This window comes from Pholcus phalangioides, unplaced genomic scaffold (assembly GCF_987345545.1).
Source record: "Pholcus phalangioides strain wild (caught in Gottingen) unplaced genomic scaffold, Ppha-v1.0 ptg000015l_1, whole genome shotgun sequence".
Classification (NCBI taxonomy): domain Eukaryota; kingdom Metazoa; phylum Arthropoda; class Arachnida; order Araneae; family Pholcidae; genus Pholcus; species Pholcus phalangioides.
The window spans coordinates 114,797,501-114,814,772 of record NW_028301608.1 but is presented as its reverse complement, the minus strand read 5'-3'; the positions used below and the strand labels follow the sequence as shown (position 1 = coordinate 114,814,772).

The 17,272-nt window shown below is 34.2% G+C and overlaps 1 protein-coding gene across 1 annotated transcript in view; it reads right to left on the bottom strand.

Moving 5' to 3' along the window:
* Positions 1 to 326: 326 nt before the first annotated feature.
* Positions 327 to 17,272, bottom strand: part of LOC149077639 (casein kinase I-like) — a 38,253-nt gene continuing 21,307 nt past the window's right edge. Inside the window, exons 4-7 of the mRNA XM_089245189.1 lie at positions 17,204 to 17,272; positions 14,615 to 14,785; positions 9,107 to 9,255; positions 327 to 2,060 (exon numbers count right to left, since the gene is read on the bottom strand). The exon at positions 17,204 to 17,272 is cut by the window's right edge and continues 160 nt beyond it. Coding sequence (XP_089101315.1) covers positions 1,701 to 2,060; positions 9,107 to 9,255; positions 14,615 to 14,785; positions 17,204 to 17,272 — 749 coding nt within the window. The 3' untranslated portion in view covers positions 327 to 1,700. The remainder of the gene's footprint in view (positions 2,061 to 9,106; positions 9,256 to 14,614; positions 14,786 to 17,203) is intronic.

The window sequence follows — 17,272 nt, the reverse complement described above, 5'->3', positions numbered from 1 at the left end:
TTTTAATGAAAATAATAAAAAAAAAAAAGTGGAAAATCTTTCTTTTCTACTGTCCATCTATAAGAATGAACTGCATCTAAGAAAAATTCAAGATTGCTGATACAGCAATACCAAAGATTTTACCAATTTTCAATAGTGCCTTGTCAATAGCATTGAAGTGCAAAGGGTCAAATTTTTAAATGAATATAGTAGTGTTTATATATTTTTTTAAAGCTTGGATTTATAAAAATTTGGTAAGCAATGTACAGAAATAAATGAAGTGACATAAATGCGGGGAAAACATTAATTACAAATGTATATATCACTGAAAAAAATTTAACAAACTTCAAAAATGTAGTTTTATTAGAGGAAATAACTTATTTTCTATTACATGCAATTAATGTTTCATATTAAAAAATATATAAAGACTGAAGGGGGGGGGGATGTAGAAAGACACCAGCTAATGCCAAAGCCCTTCATGTATATTTATTAAGACTTTATTTGTTTTCGGACAGATGGTAACTGGCTAGGCATGGTCAGACATGCCAGGTGCATTTATTACTAGTATGAATATGAGGAAGACACTAATCACATTCCTTATCTCTAATAAATATCATGAAGTATGATAAGACCGACACCTTTTTGCAATTAAAAAATTATATGCATTGATTCCATGTTTATATAAAGGATTTCTTCCTTAAAAAAAAGAAATCTGGTTCATTTTTAACTGGGATATAACTTAAAATCTCATGAACAATCACCTAAGAAAGAATTTAAAAAAATAAAATTTGTTTACTTTTTTATGTATATTTAAAAAATACACAGTAAGTTACAACATTCAATTTTTTTCAACAAAATATTATCCGAAATCATTTGTTGAAGCAGAAGCGACATGCTGGAAGAACATTGATGACCAAAAGCTTATGAAAAATTATATTCACAAAGAACTTGATTTTGAAACACAAGCACATGTTGGCTATGATATGTTTCTCAATTACATGATCTACCAAGCTTACCAGACATGCTTTTAAGATTGCCTAATGAAGATAGCACAATAAAAGCAACTACAAAAAAAAAACAAAAAAACAAAGAACCACAATATTCTTCATGTTATGGTTTCATATAGTCAGCTCCACAACACATGCACCTGGAGCTGTTATCTTTTTTCTTACTAAAACATTTGACCTAAAAATGCTAAGATTTCTAGTTAGTCCACGGACAAGATTGCTATGTCATCTGATCACACTTACCATAAGCAAGAGCGAATCTTTAATTTTTTTTAAAAAGTGTTCAGCACAAAACTTCACTCAAATAAAATAAAAAGGAAAAAAGTACATATTTTTTTCACACATAACTTGCTCAACAAGCACTTAACTATACAAAAAAATTTCAAAAAAGTACTTCCTATAAATGTTAGATGGAGACGAGCAGGCTCCTCACATAGAAGAAATTACATCCTCTTTGTTGTATTAATAGCACTGTTACTGCACCAACCACGAGTATGTTTAGTCTCGTACATAAGCATATTAATATGCTCAAAATCCATGAGTTCCAAACTTAGTATATGTTCTCTCCCTATATTTCCCTTGAACGAACAAAAAAAGTGCTGGAATTATTCCCCAATATGCACCTAAATTACACACACATTATGGGTCAGCTCATATTTTCAAAGCACAACGTCTTTACAATTACAATCAACCTCTGCCAATAAAACATGTGGGTTATCTTTGTGCAGTTGCTTCAAAACCAGAAATAGGGGCTCTAGGTGTAGAACGTGTCCGGGAACGCATGCATGGCATCGCAGATGGCAGTGGAGCTGCCACTGCTATCCCAGTTGAAGCAGGGGGAGCTTGGCCTATGGTTACTGCTTGAGTCAGGTTAGTAGAAGCAGAGAGGTGGTGTGGTAGAGACCTGCCTGTGGCTGGGCTAGCAGAGTCTGGTGCACCTCTCATTCGACTACTGCTTGCTGTGGTTGGTGGAGGAAGAGCGGCTCCTCTTGACGTCGTACTCGTGTGAGGGTGATGTCTATCTCTGCGTTCCCTATCACCTTCTAGTTTTTGTTGCTGTTTCTGGTTCCCACCCTAAAAAAAAGCGATAATAATGTTAAGTCAAATGAATGACAACTATAATACATAGTTTCTTGTTAAATAGATTACAAAATAATTGTTTTATAGAAGAAATTCCCCCCCAAAATATTAAAAAGCCAGCTTACCAGACTGTCACATTCTAACAACTAATAGAAGTATTTAAAAAATGAAATTAATATAGCACATAAAAAAGTTCAGAAAATATAAGTCTGAAGTCTGGCCATTTCGCACATTGGTCGCAGTTCAGACACATCAACAGTAACACATACAGAAGAACTTCATTATAATGACTAATAGGGGCTAAAGGCTGTCTGCCCCAAAGCAGAATATGCCAAAATCTGCAACGTACGTCGCAGAACAATTAGCGTTACTGCAGAACAATCTGGACGTATTTTAATAAAAAGTGCAAGAAAGCACTATTATGGGGATTTTTACCCCAGAACATTTTCAGTCAGCTGAGGGTTCATTGGAGAACAATGTAAAACATTCTTCTTTGGGGGCTGTCTGCTGGTTTAATGAAAGTTTGGTTAAAACAAATAATTCTTAATTCTTAACGGGGTGTAATGCAACAAGCTGCACATCAATCAAAGTACAGTCGTCAGCAATAGAAAGTGTGTATTATATATCAAATAACAAACTGTTTTCAACATAGGTTAAATTGAAAAAGATGTGTACATATACACTGCATTAATTTAAATTTTTCAAGCTGGCGAGAGCGGTGTAAGTCATGCAGCGAATCCATGCTAATGAAAAAAAAAAAAAAATTGGAACGATGAATGTTTAATAATTGTGTGATTGCAAATGTAAAACAAGTCATAAAAATAAGCACCCTTTACTATAATTAAAATTTTTTTAACTGTCTGTTACAATAGGGTCCATTAAAATGAGATTCTACTGTACATACGTTACGGTTACAGTTTATGTCTGAAGCCTAGTCTTAGCAAAGTGGTTATTAATCACTCTGCTACTTCATGAAGTGACCCGTGTCTTAAGCCTGGGCAATGTGCATAGTGATTTGTGAAGATGATAGACTTCAGACCATGATATATAGAGTGGTAATAAAATAACTTTGCCGATATACGAGCCCCTACCAGCTGCAAAAATCAACGAATGAAAATAAAATTAGAGAAACTGGCATCTCAAAGTATGTGCTTGGGAATGAAGAGAAAAACAAAACTAGCTTTCATGGTGTAGTCACAGTAACAAAATTTTGAAAAATTCAAAAAGCAACACTCACTTTTACGCATTGGTAAGTGATCAGTACAGTGAAAAACCATGAACGTGACAAAGGATGAAAATCTCACTAAGGAGTTGGTGTGCAAACCCCTCTGTGAAAGATTTCCTGCTGTAGTAATGTGGTCTGCATTGGTTGTTTTCAACCAATTAGTAGTTTTCAACCACATTTTTAGTGCTGGTGTTTTTGGTGTTACAGTTCCAACAGGTTTTCATGGTTTTTCACTGTGCCAATTACCTTGCAATGCATAAAAATGGGTGTCACTGTTTGAATTATTCTAAATATTTGTTTTATAACTATTTTATAACTTACTTTGATGTTTTGAGAGGAAGGTTAGTGGAAGTTTTCAAAGACCGGTTGGAATCAGTAGGGGTGGTAAGTCAATGGGAAGAATTTAATACGAAGCTGTCCTCTGTTTTGCACAACGTCATACCCTTTGTTTGAAAAAGCGTGTTTGTACATCGCACCCTCTATCAGGGTTGTCAAATTTGCTCCCCAGGTAGATACCCATTTCCCCGCGGGCTGGGTTTTTAGCCTGAAAAACCCGGGTTTTTTTTGGAAAAAAAGGTTTTTTAGGGAATATTGTTTGTTTTCGAATGGCTAATTGGACAAGTGGAAAACACCTCCAGAGTAATGAATCCTCAGAATGACTGCTATCTTCTCCTCTTAGCCAGATCATTTTTTAATTATCACTGCTCCTTTAAAAATATTTCAAAATTTAATTTAATGAAGTAGGGATATTCCTTAACAGTGAGGAATAAGAAAAAGAGAAGCATATGAGACTTTAGCTCCTGAAAGTTTGGGTTCGATTTAAAAAAATTATTCCCTTACTTATAGTATGGTCAATTTTATTGATCAAATACATAGTTTAACATTCACCAAAAATGTATACTTAGACATAATACAAGATGTACACATAAAGGATGTGCATCAGGGTGGGTAGAAAAAAAAATTATATTTGCAAATTGCTATAGTGCAGAAAAGTAGCCTCCTTTTAATAAAAAGAAAAATGACGTAAAAAATTTAAAATCAATTGACATCTTCTGGTTGTCCATCTACTTGAAGTTTATGAAAATTGACAAAATTGAACATTTTTCTTATATTTTTTTAATATTACTTAAAATTTGACGATTGATGTGAAAAGTTTCTTATGCTTATTTTATAGTTCAATAAAGTAAAATAAATTAAAACATCATTGATATTTCAATGTTTATCAGTCACACGATGTGTTCGAAAAACTGGAATTGACCAAATTCTTGTAAGTTTCATTGTGCAGCTCTTTGCATGCTTTGTCAGAACAAAATGACCGGAGAGTGTGTGTAATTTACATTGTTACCAAAATTGACTAGTATTTAATGGTTTACAGTTTCTTCTATTGTTTCTTTTCCAAGTGTTCACATTTAAAGTCTAACTTTTGCACAATGAAACTTGCAAAAATTTGGTAATTCCAGTTTTTTGAACACATTGCATGACTGATAAACATTGAGATATCAATGATGTTTTAATTTATTTAACTTTATTGAACCATAAAATAAGCATAACAAACTTTTGAACGTCGATTGTCAAATTTTAAGTAATATTAAAAAAATTAAGAAAAATGTTCAATTTTGTCAATTTTCATAATCTTCAAGTACAATGCGCGACCGGAACATAACAACCGATCTTGAAATTTTTTGTTGTTTCTCCTCTTATTAAAAGAGGCAACTTTCCCGCACTATAGCAATTTGAAAATAAAAACTTCATTTTTTTAACCCAAACTAATGTACATACATGTTTAAGTTACATATTTTGAAGTTGTGGAAAAAGGAAATTCAATTTTCCTCCCATTTTGCCCTAAAAATCCCGCCTGGGCTGTAAGTGAACCATTCCCTTATTTTATTATTCCCAATTTTATAATCAAATACATTCATTTAACATGCACTAAAAATATATATTGAGGTATAATGTAAGATGTACACATACGTTTAAATTAGATATTTTATGGTTGTGGAAAAACCATTTCCCCATTTTGCCCAAAAAAACCGGGTTTTTTTACAAACTATGATTCACGGATAGCGTGCGTAACCTTTATCTTGAAAAGAACATTCAGAGAGTATAACAGTGGATGAGGTGACCTATCATTGTTTACTGATAAAAGAAGAGTGCTGAAGAAAGCGATAAGGGATAGTAAAAAGGAGAGAAGTTGAATCTAGGTTGGCAGATAACATTGGCTCCGACTCAAAATTATTTTTTCGATACGTCAATAATGGATGTAAGGGGACAGTTGGCCCCCTCTCGATAGGAGGCTCTAGGTTAGAGAGCAATGTAGGCATGTGTAGTGCTTTCAATGACTTTTCGCGTCGGTTTTTAATGGAGATAATGATACTCAATATACGGGTGTTGCATGGGGTAATGAAATCCTTAACGACATTCAAGTGGAAGACGTGGAGGTTCTGAATCTTCTAAGAAATGTATGTGCAATCAAGGCACCAGATGATATCTGTCCTTAGGGAATGTGCTAATAAATTGTTAGGGCCAGTCGCACAGATATACAGGAGTAGTGTTGATGAAGGTATTGTCCCAAGGAATTGGAAACTTGCTAATGTTGTTCCGATATTTAAGAAGGTTAGAGAAACTGTGTCCAACTATCGTCCACTGAGTTTGACGAGCTCCCTCTTGAAAATTTTGGAAATTATTATCGAAAGGCAGTTGGCGAAGTGGATAGACAAGAATAATGTATTGTCAGATAATCAGCATGGGTTCAGGAAGGGGAAGTCATGTGTGACTAACCTCCTTTGCTTCTATGATCACGTGACGAAGGATTTGGGTAAGGGCAAAAATGTAGATATTTACCATGATTTCCAGAAGGCATTTGATCGGGGTCTAACACGGTAAACTCTTTAGGCGTTTACACAAGATTGGGGGTAACTTGCTGAATTGGATAGAATCGTGGTTAAGAGATAGGTCGCAATGAGTTATGGTGAACAGGGACACCATAACCAAGCCTGTCCAACCAGGGTCTCTGGTTGGACAGGCATCACAGGTGGAGTTCCTCAAGGAAGTGGCCTTGGCCCGAAAATGTTTTACACTTTTTGTCAATAAACTCAATCAGGGTATCGATGGGAATTCTAGCTAATTCGCAAATGACGTGAAGCTAATGAGGTTAATCGGGAATCAAAGCGATAGGGAGTTTCTGCACCATAGGCGGAGATAGACTTGGAAGTCTGGGGGGGGGGGGGCAAGATGATGTCAATTCATATATTTATATACATATATACAATAAGATCAGTCGACTCCACCTTTGATGCTGGGTGGGGGAGGGGGCGTATCTCCGCCCATGTGCTGCACACAGACCAACTTAAACAGGATTGCAGCATGGGCAAATGAATGAAGTATGACGTTTAGCGTTCATAAGTGCATGGTTGCTCATTTTGGTTCGAACAACACACGGTTGTCTTACGAGTTGAATGATGTCTAATATGTTTTCTGAACATTGTTCAGCGCTGGTCAAAAAAGCGAATAGAATGCTTGGTCTCATTTTCAAAAAGGGCTCTTCACGTTCTCCTAAAGTCATTCTTCCGCTTTTCCGAGGCTTAGTTCGTCCTGGACTGGAGTATGCTGTAAGGTTTTGGAGATCATACCTACAGAGGGACATAGACTTGGTTGAAAGGGTGCAGAGAAGAGCTACGCGTGTCCTTATTGGCACACAGGGCTTGAGTTATGAAGAGAGACTTCATTTTTTGAATATGTTTACATTGGATGAACGCAGGTGTCGAGGAGATATGATCGAAGTGTTCAAAATTTTCAACGGGATGGATAGGATGGACCATGCACTTTTAGTACACTGCCAATCTACTGGTTTTAGAAGGGGGACACCAGTATCGATTGGTAAGGGACAATGCAAGGTTATGGTGTTGCAAGGTATTTTTCTTTAATAGGGTTTTTAATAAATGGAATAGCTTACCCTCGGAGGTAGTAAATTGTAACAAAATTGACACGTTTAAAAAAAAATATGATACACATATTGGGGTAAATCAAGAAGATATCAATACTTAGAATAAGACAACTATAAATACTCTTTATGGGCATTGTATAATATTTTATCATGTGTATATATTGTTTATAATTTTTGTGATTGTGTTTTTAATTGGGTTGCTGTATTTTTGAAATATATGACATCCATATTTGTTATGGGCATCTTTCTCAGCCACCTCGTTGGGCATTTTTCGTGTCGTGGCATTGTATTTGTATTATTTGTATTCTTGATCACATACTCAGAAACATTTTCTTGAATTTCATTCGCAGCATTCAATTTTTGAGGCTGCCAGGGGCTCATATATCAACAAAGTTATTTTATAGCCACCCTGTATATATAATGTATTTCTAATGGCCTGTTTTTTCAATAATGGAAGAAACTTTCTAAAAAGGGAAATTCTATACAATAAATCACACGATGAGAAAAAAAAACCACTTATGTTTTATTAAAAATATCCATTTCATATTTGTTCTCCCGTAATATCATATGTATACAATTTTTTTTAAATTGAGCAGAAAAAAATGACATGGAAAAGACAAACAGAAGGAAAAAAAACAAAGTTATATGAAGTATTGAGAGCCACAGCATCACTAGCTTACTAAAAAATAGACGGGAATTCATTTTGTAATCTGTTCATAGGAATTAAAAACTAATTTTACTTAAAGAAATTAACATCTAGAAAAAGAAACAAGCATTTTTTGAATAAGAATTAAAAAATAAAGAATGTGGAAATATGTATTATGATTGCTTTGGATAGCAATAAAAAAATTATGTATGTACTAGTTTTTTCTAAAAGTGAAAAAGAGTCTTCATTTAAGGCAGGAATCTCCAAACTTTCACAAGATGTCAATCACATTTAAAATTCTAATGAAGCCCACAGGCCACTAAGCTATGTAATTTATTACTCAAATAGCAGTAGGCCACAACAGAGACCTCTGCAGACCATGCATTGGAGACCACTGTTCTGGGGTAATAGATGAGTGTCTGCAGATAGACTTTTTTTTAACTGTTGCATTATATGTAGGAAAAATAGTTGATCTGCTACTACTACTACTAAACCACACATCTACCTCATCCATATTCCTCTGCAGAACCTCTAACGAATTGGTACATGCGGGAATGTGTGTGTAAGTGTAGTGAAACCTGACGTGAAGTTTGTTTCTGTGTAATGCTTGTTATGTGTTGGTGCCATCTGCCACCAGTTTTTCTAACTATGAGTGAAGTGTAATGATTGAATAATTAATCGTTGTAGGCCTGTTGCTCTCTGTGGCGAGAATTTTCAATGGGGAGATCGGCTTGCATTTGCACCTCGAAGTTGGGAACCACAGGAAACCAACTTCAGCCGACCACCACTATGGCGACGGTGGGGTTCGAACCCGGATCCTCGCAATGCGAGTCCGTCATTATGACCACTCGACCACCACAGCGGCTAGTTGATCTGCTGCAGGTCAAAGCTGAGTATTGGACAAAAAAAAAGTATTGGACAAAAGAGAAGCAAATAACTACCAAATATGTTTCGTCAATTCTCAAAAAATTAAATTTTCTTATAGTATCGGGAACAAATAAAACATTCCATCAAAAAACAAAGTCATACATTTTCAATTAATTCTCATAGATTGCTCTTGCAATAATGCCTGTTGTATTGTTTATATAAGAATCCACAACAGCAAAAAGATAACTGTACAATGACGGCATTGACATTGAAAGGCCTCATTTCACTATTTTCACAATTTCTCATTAAGAAAAAATAACAAAAAAAAAGAAAAAAAAAAAAGAAAAGAAATTACTTACAAACTTTTGCATGTTCCAGTCAAACACCAACTCAAAAGTAAAACCTCGTTTATGGTATAAACTACGTAGAATATTTCTTAAATGACCATATTCTGGTTTATCATCAAATCTTAGTGAACGACAATAATTAAGATAAGAAGCAAATTCACCTATTACAAGAAAGAAAAAATGTTACTGCATACAGAAAAAAAATTACATAAGAGAAAACCATGTGGATTTGAACAACAATCAATGAAAAACTGATCTGATAATACACACACACACATTAAAAATAAGATATTTACATGCCAAATCAGTTTTCTAAAATCTACTTCTCAAGAATCATCTAACAACTCAGCAGTCTATATTTCACAAATAAGGCATTTTCGATTGAAAATTTATCATTTCAAATAAAAAAAAAATTTTTAAAGAAATTTTCAAAAGGTGCTGACAACACAAAACTATTTTATACATCTTTCCATTACAAAAGTGAAATCTGGAAAATTCAAGTTCTATTTCCTTTTATTTTCCTCAGCATATTTTCAATTTTCATTGCAACATATTTTCAGAAAAAGTTACTACATACAGGTTACTACACATATATATATTACAGTGAAAGACCGAAATCTGGCGAATGTAGATTCACAATGCATTGATGGTGAATGTTGAATTAAAATATTTTTCATAAATGAGCCTCATGTTGGGTACACTTGCTATTTCCGGCTACTTTATTAGTAAATACACCTGTAAGACGAATGGGGTTAAATAGCAGCCATTTTGCGGGCCTCCGCAAATGGCATTGCCACCTGATAAAGGGGAGATGCCCCCCGGACCTGAAAATATTCACTTTGTTTTCACCACAACTGGCAAAAAAAGACTCACAACAAAGATTTGGCACCTCTCTGGCTGTGTCGTCTTGGCTTCTTGTTTGGATCCCCACCAGAGCTTACTATATATATATGTATATATACAGGGTGCATAGCAAACTGGGGTATGGCATTTCACTGGCATATCGTTGATCCTTCCAATTAGAAAAACTTTCCAAATAACCTGTAGTACTCAAACATGTTATTCATGTTTTAAGGGGTTATACAGTTATTAAAATAAAAAAAATTAAGTTTTTATCAGTTTCCATGTGCTCCAAAACCCAGTTAGAAAGTTGTTGCCCTATCTCACCTGATGCAAAAAAAAATCCATGTTTCTAAGAGCAATTATTCACCGAGATATTTAAGTTCAAAAAATGGAGGGGAAAAAACAGCTCTAAATATGGAAAAACCAATTAATACTTTTTTTCCTAAAAATTTCCTTAGTTTTTTAAATATCGCAGTGAATAATGCACTTAGAAATATGGATTTTTTTTGGCATCAGGAAAAAAATGGCAACAAATTTCTAATTGGGTTTTGGAGCTCACGGGGACTGTATAAGTTTATTTTATTTTAATAACTATACAACCCATTGAAATATTAATGACATATCTGATTACTAAACGTTATGTGGAAACCTTCTCTAATTGGAAGTATACCTGTAGGATAGGTTTTATACTCAGAATGAATTCTGAATAGTTGAGTGAAATACTTAAATATAGTGGAAGTCTGTTGTAACAAGTATGGCTGATAACAAGAATCTCACTATTATGTATGAGTAATTCGCAACTGATTGTGAAAGAGCTATGATGTTAATGATACAAAAACTATTTGTTTATAAAGAATTATAGCTTTCGCTAGAAGAATAGTTTTCTACTATAAAGAATAGTAGCTTTCGCTACTAACATCAACAATATTCTTGAAAACGCTAGTTTTTTTTTTAAACTCGCTAAGTACTAAACTGAGAATGGATTACTATCACTCACCACGCATGTTCTCTGTAAACATTATTTTCATGTACTTTAAAAATAGGTTGGGCACAGACATCACATTCTCCCCCCCCACCACTTCTCATTTTCTTAGGCTCCACATATGGGGGCATCTGACATACTATGGTCATCTTTCACTGATATGACATATTTTACAGGGAACATGCAGTTTAAATTCATTTCTGGATGAATGTACAAATAGCGATAACAACAGACTTCTGATTTGCAGAAAAATGTTAGTCCATAAATTCTGGAAATTGAGCATTACTATATCAGGGTTAATACAAAATTTCCTAAGTATAAATTATGGAGTTTTAAGGAGTCATGGCAAACTTCATAACTTACAAGTTTTACAACTAAAAAAGAAGGGGCACATACACAAATTTATTTTGAATCTGCCATACAAATTTCCTATCTTCTCAAAAATATAGATGTTGAGCAGTTTAGAAATTACAACTTTTGATCTGTTACCCATAGCTGCCAACTTTGGAGAGTGAGAATTTGGGAGGTTTTCATGCAGATCCAAATTCCATACAAAAATAAATGTAAAAGGGATCTTAGAACATTTTAGGAAGTTTTCATTAGTAAAAGGGAAATTTCGGGAATATTTTCCGTTGCAAAAACCGCAATACCGTGCAAGCCATCGCCAATCATGGACAACCAGTAGGTTAAAGTCCTTGAGTTAAATTAAATTCTCAAAAATCAAATCTTACAAACCAAAAAATCTCTGTCGGGCCCAAAACAGACATATAGATAAAGCAGATATATGCTCGATTGTGCCAATTTTGGATTTCGAAAGGCCGGATTGACGCTTGCTGATTGGCTCTAATTTTGTGTTTACAACCCAAATTTTTTTTTGCTATTTGACAAAATGGTGACAATTTACACAATGCTTATGAAGCTACAGTTTTTGGGTTTTTTGAATAAATTCTTGGGGAAAATTTCTTCCCTAAATGTAGGGTTTTTGAAATCATGAGCGAAATTCTGGAGATATAAGAATTTTTCGAGAGTCTGTGAGATAGCGTAGGAGCCTCCTGGAAAATCCGGGAGACTTGGCAGCTATGTGTTACCCAGCATTTTAAGAATTCACCAAATAATCAATCCATATGTACAATCTATACTTTTCTCTTATCACCATAGTGTTTTAAAACCTTCAAGTTTTGTATCATCCAGTCAAAAGTATAACTCATAAAAACATCACATAAATTATACAAATTCTAAGTGATGTTCATTACCCCTGAATTATTCAAAATATAAAAAAAAACTGAAAAAAAAAATTTCTTCACAAAATTATTTATATTTGTAGCAACTCTATATTCATCTCTGAAAGTGGATCAGCACATGCACAAAAATTCTTTGAAATTAATTTTATAGGCATGGGGTGTGTGTGTTGTCTTCTTGTTATATTCAAAAAGAAATTGTTGCCAAATGAGAGGGAATTTCAGGAGACTCAACATGATGTTTCGTGATTTAACACCCGTTACTTGGTAAGTTGACAAATTAGAATTCGGTGGACTAGCTCTTTTACTCAAAGAATGACAAATTTTCCACAAAACATCAGTATTTGACACAATGACGATCTACCATAGTAATTTCTGCTGCTTGTAGTGAGTAACTGTATGAACCCGCAGCGAGTGGAGAGGGACCACCTCATTTAAAATAAGTGCTTCAAAATAAATTTTGTTAATTGGTTCTCTCACCCAAATATCGCAAGTCATGTCATTGGTGCCGGTCCAAGGTCATCATCGCTCCTGAGGTTCTCAAGTAACTGGTGAAATGACTTCATTTCTACTGCCGCTGCACCGCGATTTCACTGATGGGGGAAAATCTGAGGTGTATGCAAATCGGCAATGCGGTCGATGGTGAATGGTCGCCGCTTCAGTATAAAAGGCAGTGATAGTGTCGTCTCTACACACTTGTATTCTCACAGTCATACTTCGCCACTTGTTGGTTAACTCCACCTAGGGAGTTAATGTGCCATAGCTTGGAATGCCTCTGTAAATTCTCCATGTTCCTGAACTTTTATTAAGCTGCTTCTCATCATGTAAAGTCTGCCTAGGTAAAAGAACGGATGAGTTGATTTCAATATCCAGCTAGGCGATGAACTTACTCCCGGTGAATGGAGATGTGGATCGACGACTTGGTGATATTAACTTTTGTCAAAATTTGTAAAATATTCTGAATCAAATCCTTAAACATTCTATCTGAATTAAATTTAAATTGAAGTTCTAATCTAATTCCCAACTCTAGTTGTGTTTGCTAATGATGTTCATTATTTTTTATCCAGATTGTGACAACTAAAATGTCACAAGTGGCAACTTTTTTTTTTGAAAACGGAAACCGCCTCACATTTTTGCTTTAAAGTTGGTAGACTAGAGAGCAGCGGCTCCCAACCTGTGAAAGCCTACAGCCTGGTAAATCTCTTTTGAACAAGTGAAAGGCCTGGTCGTACACACAACCAACGAGAAATTAATAGAAAAAAATAAACTGCAAATCAGCCACGGTCCGGCGGTTGAGAAACACTGGACTAGAGTAAACCATCTTCAGCAGCATAATCACTGATATCATCTTGGTTTTGCGATGAAAAGCCTGATAATTTAAATAAGGGGCTGTGGTTATCCCAATCCAATTTTCAGGGACAAAATCGAGCATGGGAATTTGCCGGGAAAATTGATTTTAAAAAAAGAATGCGGTCTTTCTAAAGACAAGAAAAAAAATTTAATTAAATTTAAGTTATTAAAGTATGTAGTTAATTATATTCATAATGAATTACAGAACAGCTTATAATTTTGGTCACGTCAGCGTTGACAGGTTTTATTGTATAAAATTGTAAAGTATGGACAAAAGACAAAGTTGCTATATCTCTTTCATCTCAGAAGGAAACGGAGGGATAGATGCATGTGGGTACATCCGGCTGATGAACAGGGACCTTCATATGGTGCTTTTAAGGGTATTTATGGCAAATAATTAAAAAAATTCCATGCAAAATCATCTTTAAAAGTAGCCAAAAATGAGAACGAATTTAACCTGGACCCGCATCGTGTGAATAGCTTCATATAACCCAATGTACAAAATTTGTACGTGCGGATGGGGAGCCCGCACTTAGGTTTTAACACATGCGGGTGCCACCCGGACCCGCACAAACACTTCAAAGGTGTGGGCGCATTCCGCATAGTCTGAAAGGCTCTGTCTATACCAATTGTTAAATTGTTTCTTCCAGACCCACATCCGCTCAGTATAACCCTAAATCAGTGGTTCTCAACCTTAGGAAGCCCACGGCTTGGTTGGTTTCATTTTTGTGCATGGACCGGTTTGACTGATGCCAAGGCCCGGCAGTTGAGAAACACTGAGCTAAATAGCTTCCCCTCCACCCATAATTTCTACCCCAATATACATATTGACAGATGTCTTTCTTTTGACTCTCATTTTTTGTTTACCCCCCCCCCCCTCCCACCAAAAAAACTTGGAGAAAAGAAACTGAGAAAGAAGAAGAAAAAACATTGAATGCCTGGGGAAAATTGTGATTCAGGAAAGAAAAACTTTTTAAGACTTCTAAAAAATCTGACATTCGCCAAAATTTTGTGATTTTTCCGTGACTCTTTCCTCATTCTGTGACTTTTCCGTGATGTTAGACACCCTGTATGTACATAGATAGAAATGCTTGAAAAGCTACTTACAAGGAAATGATCTACAAAGATCTTCAATAGGTGTTGACATTTTCTTTTCACTTATCCGTTCATATTTTTGTCTTTTGGTAGCTGCTCTTAGTCCTTGCCAAGGTAAACTACCACGATTGAAATACATCAAAACATAGCCTAATGACTCCAGATCATCTCTTCTACTTTGCTCTGTTGAAAAGAAAAATTTTTTTAAATTAAATCTGAAAAATATCATTCCTATACTCTACAAGCAATTTCAAAACATCAAAATGAAAAATCAGTAAGAATCTTTGCAAAGAAATAGTGGGCTTGCAAATGATAGTGTTAGAGCTTAACAAATCAAAAGAAAAAATTAGTTGCCAACTAAATTTTTAATGCCAAGCATGTTTTTTTTTAAAGAAAAATGATAGGAAAAAATGTTTTCCCATTGACTTTTCTGCAACTTGACGAGTTCTTTCTATATTGATAGACATGCCTAATCTGTGAAAAAAATTGTTGTGCCCTAAGATTCTAATTAAAATAAATGCACATAGAACATTTTAGGTGACAATGTTGCTACCTGAAAGCTGGAATTGGTTTATACCATGCTGAATGCTAATTGGATTGATAATTGCCCCCCTTGAGCTTGACAAATCCTAGGTTGCCACCAAGTTAAAAAAAATCAGGCATTGGCCTAAAAATATATTCTTTTGAAGAAATCTTCATCATTATTTATAATTTAACAAATATATTGACAATGATTATCTCTGTAAATAATATACCGTTTTCAACTTTATTTGTTGGAAGTCCACAAACTTTTCAACTTGTGGGCCATATTTTACACAGAATTGTTTTTTGAACGAGATGGAGTTTTTTTCGAATATATATGAATGGAAAAACACTCATGAAATCTATTGCTTTACTGACATATCAAATTCTAATTACCTTCTTGAAGATATTGGCCCTAGGGCCAGAGTTTGTTAACCCATGTCATGAGATGTTTTAGAATCATATCTGGTATCAGGGAACATAGATTTAAATCATTTGATTTTAAAAAATCATTGATTTAAATCCCAATTTAAATTTCATGTTTCCTTTGTATTAACTTCAATGATATTGAAGTAGAAGTAATCTAGTATAGTATGTACATTTGTTATTTGAAATGTGATAAAGTTTTTATTAAAGGAAGCATAGAAAAGATCTGGTAAATATAGACTTGAACCTTCTATAGATACAGTGCAGAAAGTTCTATTTTTAGATTTTGTGCATAAAAAAAACAGAAAATATGGGAAGCTAAACTTAGATTTTTCTGCATAAGTATTTGCAATGCATTACAATGGGACACTAGGGTTCCCCTGGTTAAAAAATAATTTGAAATTTAGTTTTTTTTATAAAACCTTGAATTTATTAAGACCTAAATACTGTACTGCATTACTGATTTAAAATAATAATAAATGTTGTACCAGCATAAATACCATTGGACATGAAATTTTAATATGAAAAGTGAAAAGGTCTAGAATTTGCTAGTGTTTTACCTAAATCTGTGAAATAAAAATGTGTTAATTACTAAGCAACATCACACAAGTCTGAAACATCATAATAAATGCATCCATCAATTATGTAAAAATAATCTGTCAATAGAATGTTTTTCATGTAGTTTATGCTGAATGAACCTATGGTTGAACATCGAGTGGATCAAGAAACCTACACCATATTTGATATTGAGTTGCCACCAGGGATTTACTATAAAGGGAAGGGGGCGCCTTCGTGAATGAAAGCACTCTGCAAAGAAAATGTCAATCTGTGAAGTTAATTCAGGCTCAATGACCTTTCATGTTACATAAACACAGATTTTTGGTGTTCATATTTCTTGCTTGTAGTTCGTTTATATTATTCATTTCTCATTGTTTGTTAGTATATTCATCAATACTAAATTAAATTTGAGATAAGGTGAAAATATGTATTCTTAATGATTAGCAAGATTTGTTTTATAATTAATAAGCATTCAGTACATTTAAATAGAATCCAATTTAAATAAAAAAAATCAAATTGGTAATAATAATTATTTAAGTTGATTTTTTTTATTTAAAAAAAACTATTTTTTATACCCTGTTTAGGATAACTCACATATATTATATAATTTCATAGGTGCCAATTCCTAGACTTAAAAAATCTGTAGTTTATCAGATGATGGCATATTTTGCATCAAAGGAAACATGTCACACAATTAAAAGGGAAAACCCAAGGATTTCTTTGGAATTGCATCAGGGGACCATATATAAATTCAGTTTTCTCGGGATGCATTTTTTACTGTCCTGATTTTTTAGAAATTGGCAACTTTGCTTGCTGTTGGCACATATTTGGCAAAAATTAAATTTTTCATACATGAAAAATCCTGATTTCCCGTATTTTTCCTGAGAAAACGTGGTCAGCCTGGAATTGCAAAGACTGGGAGTATTTTCTTTAGTGATTTTCCATTCAAACGAAGCACAATTTGAAAACTTTTAGGAATTTTTGTATGAAGATACAAGAAAAATGAAAGCATTGGCACCTATGTAATTTGAACACAACTTTTATGTGATGAAAATTATGGATAGACAAGAGACTGGAAAGATTGATAAATTTTACCAATTCCTAGGTGAGTGTTTATGCTTGCATATCTAGCAGTGCCAGTAAGATTTTTGTTTTCCCTGTATG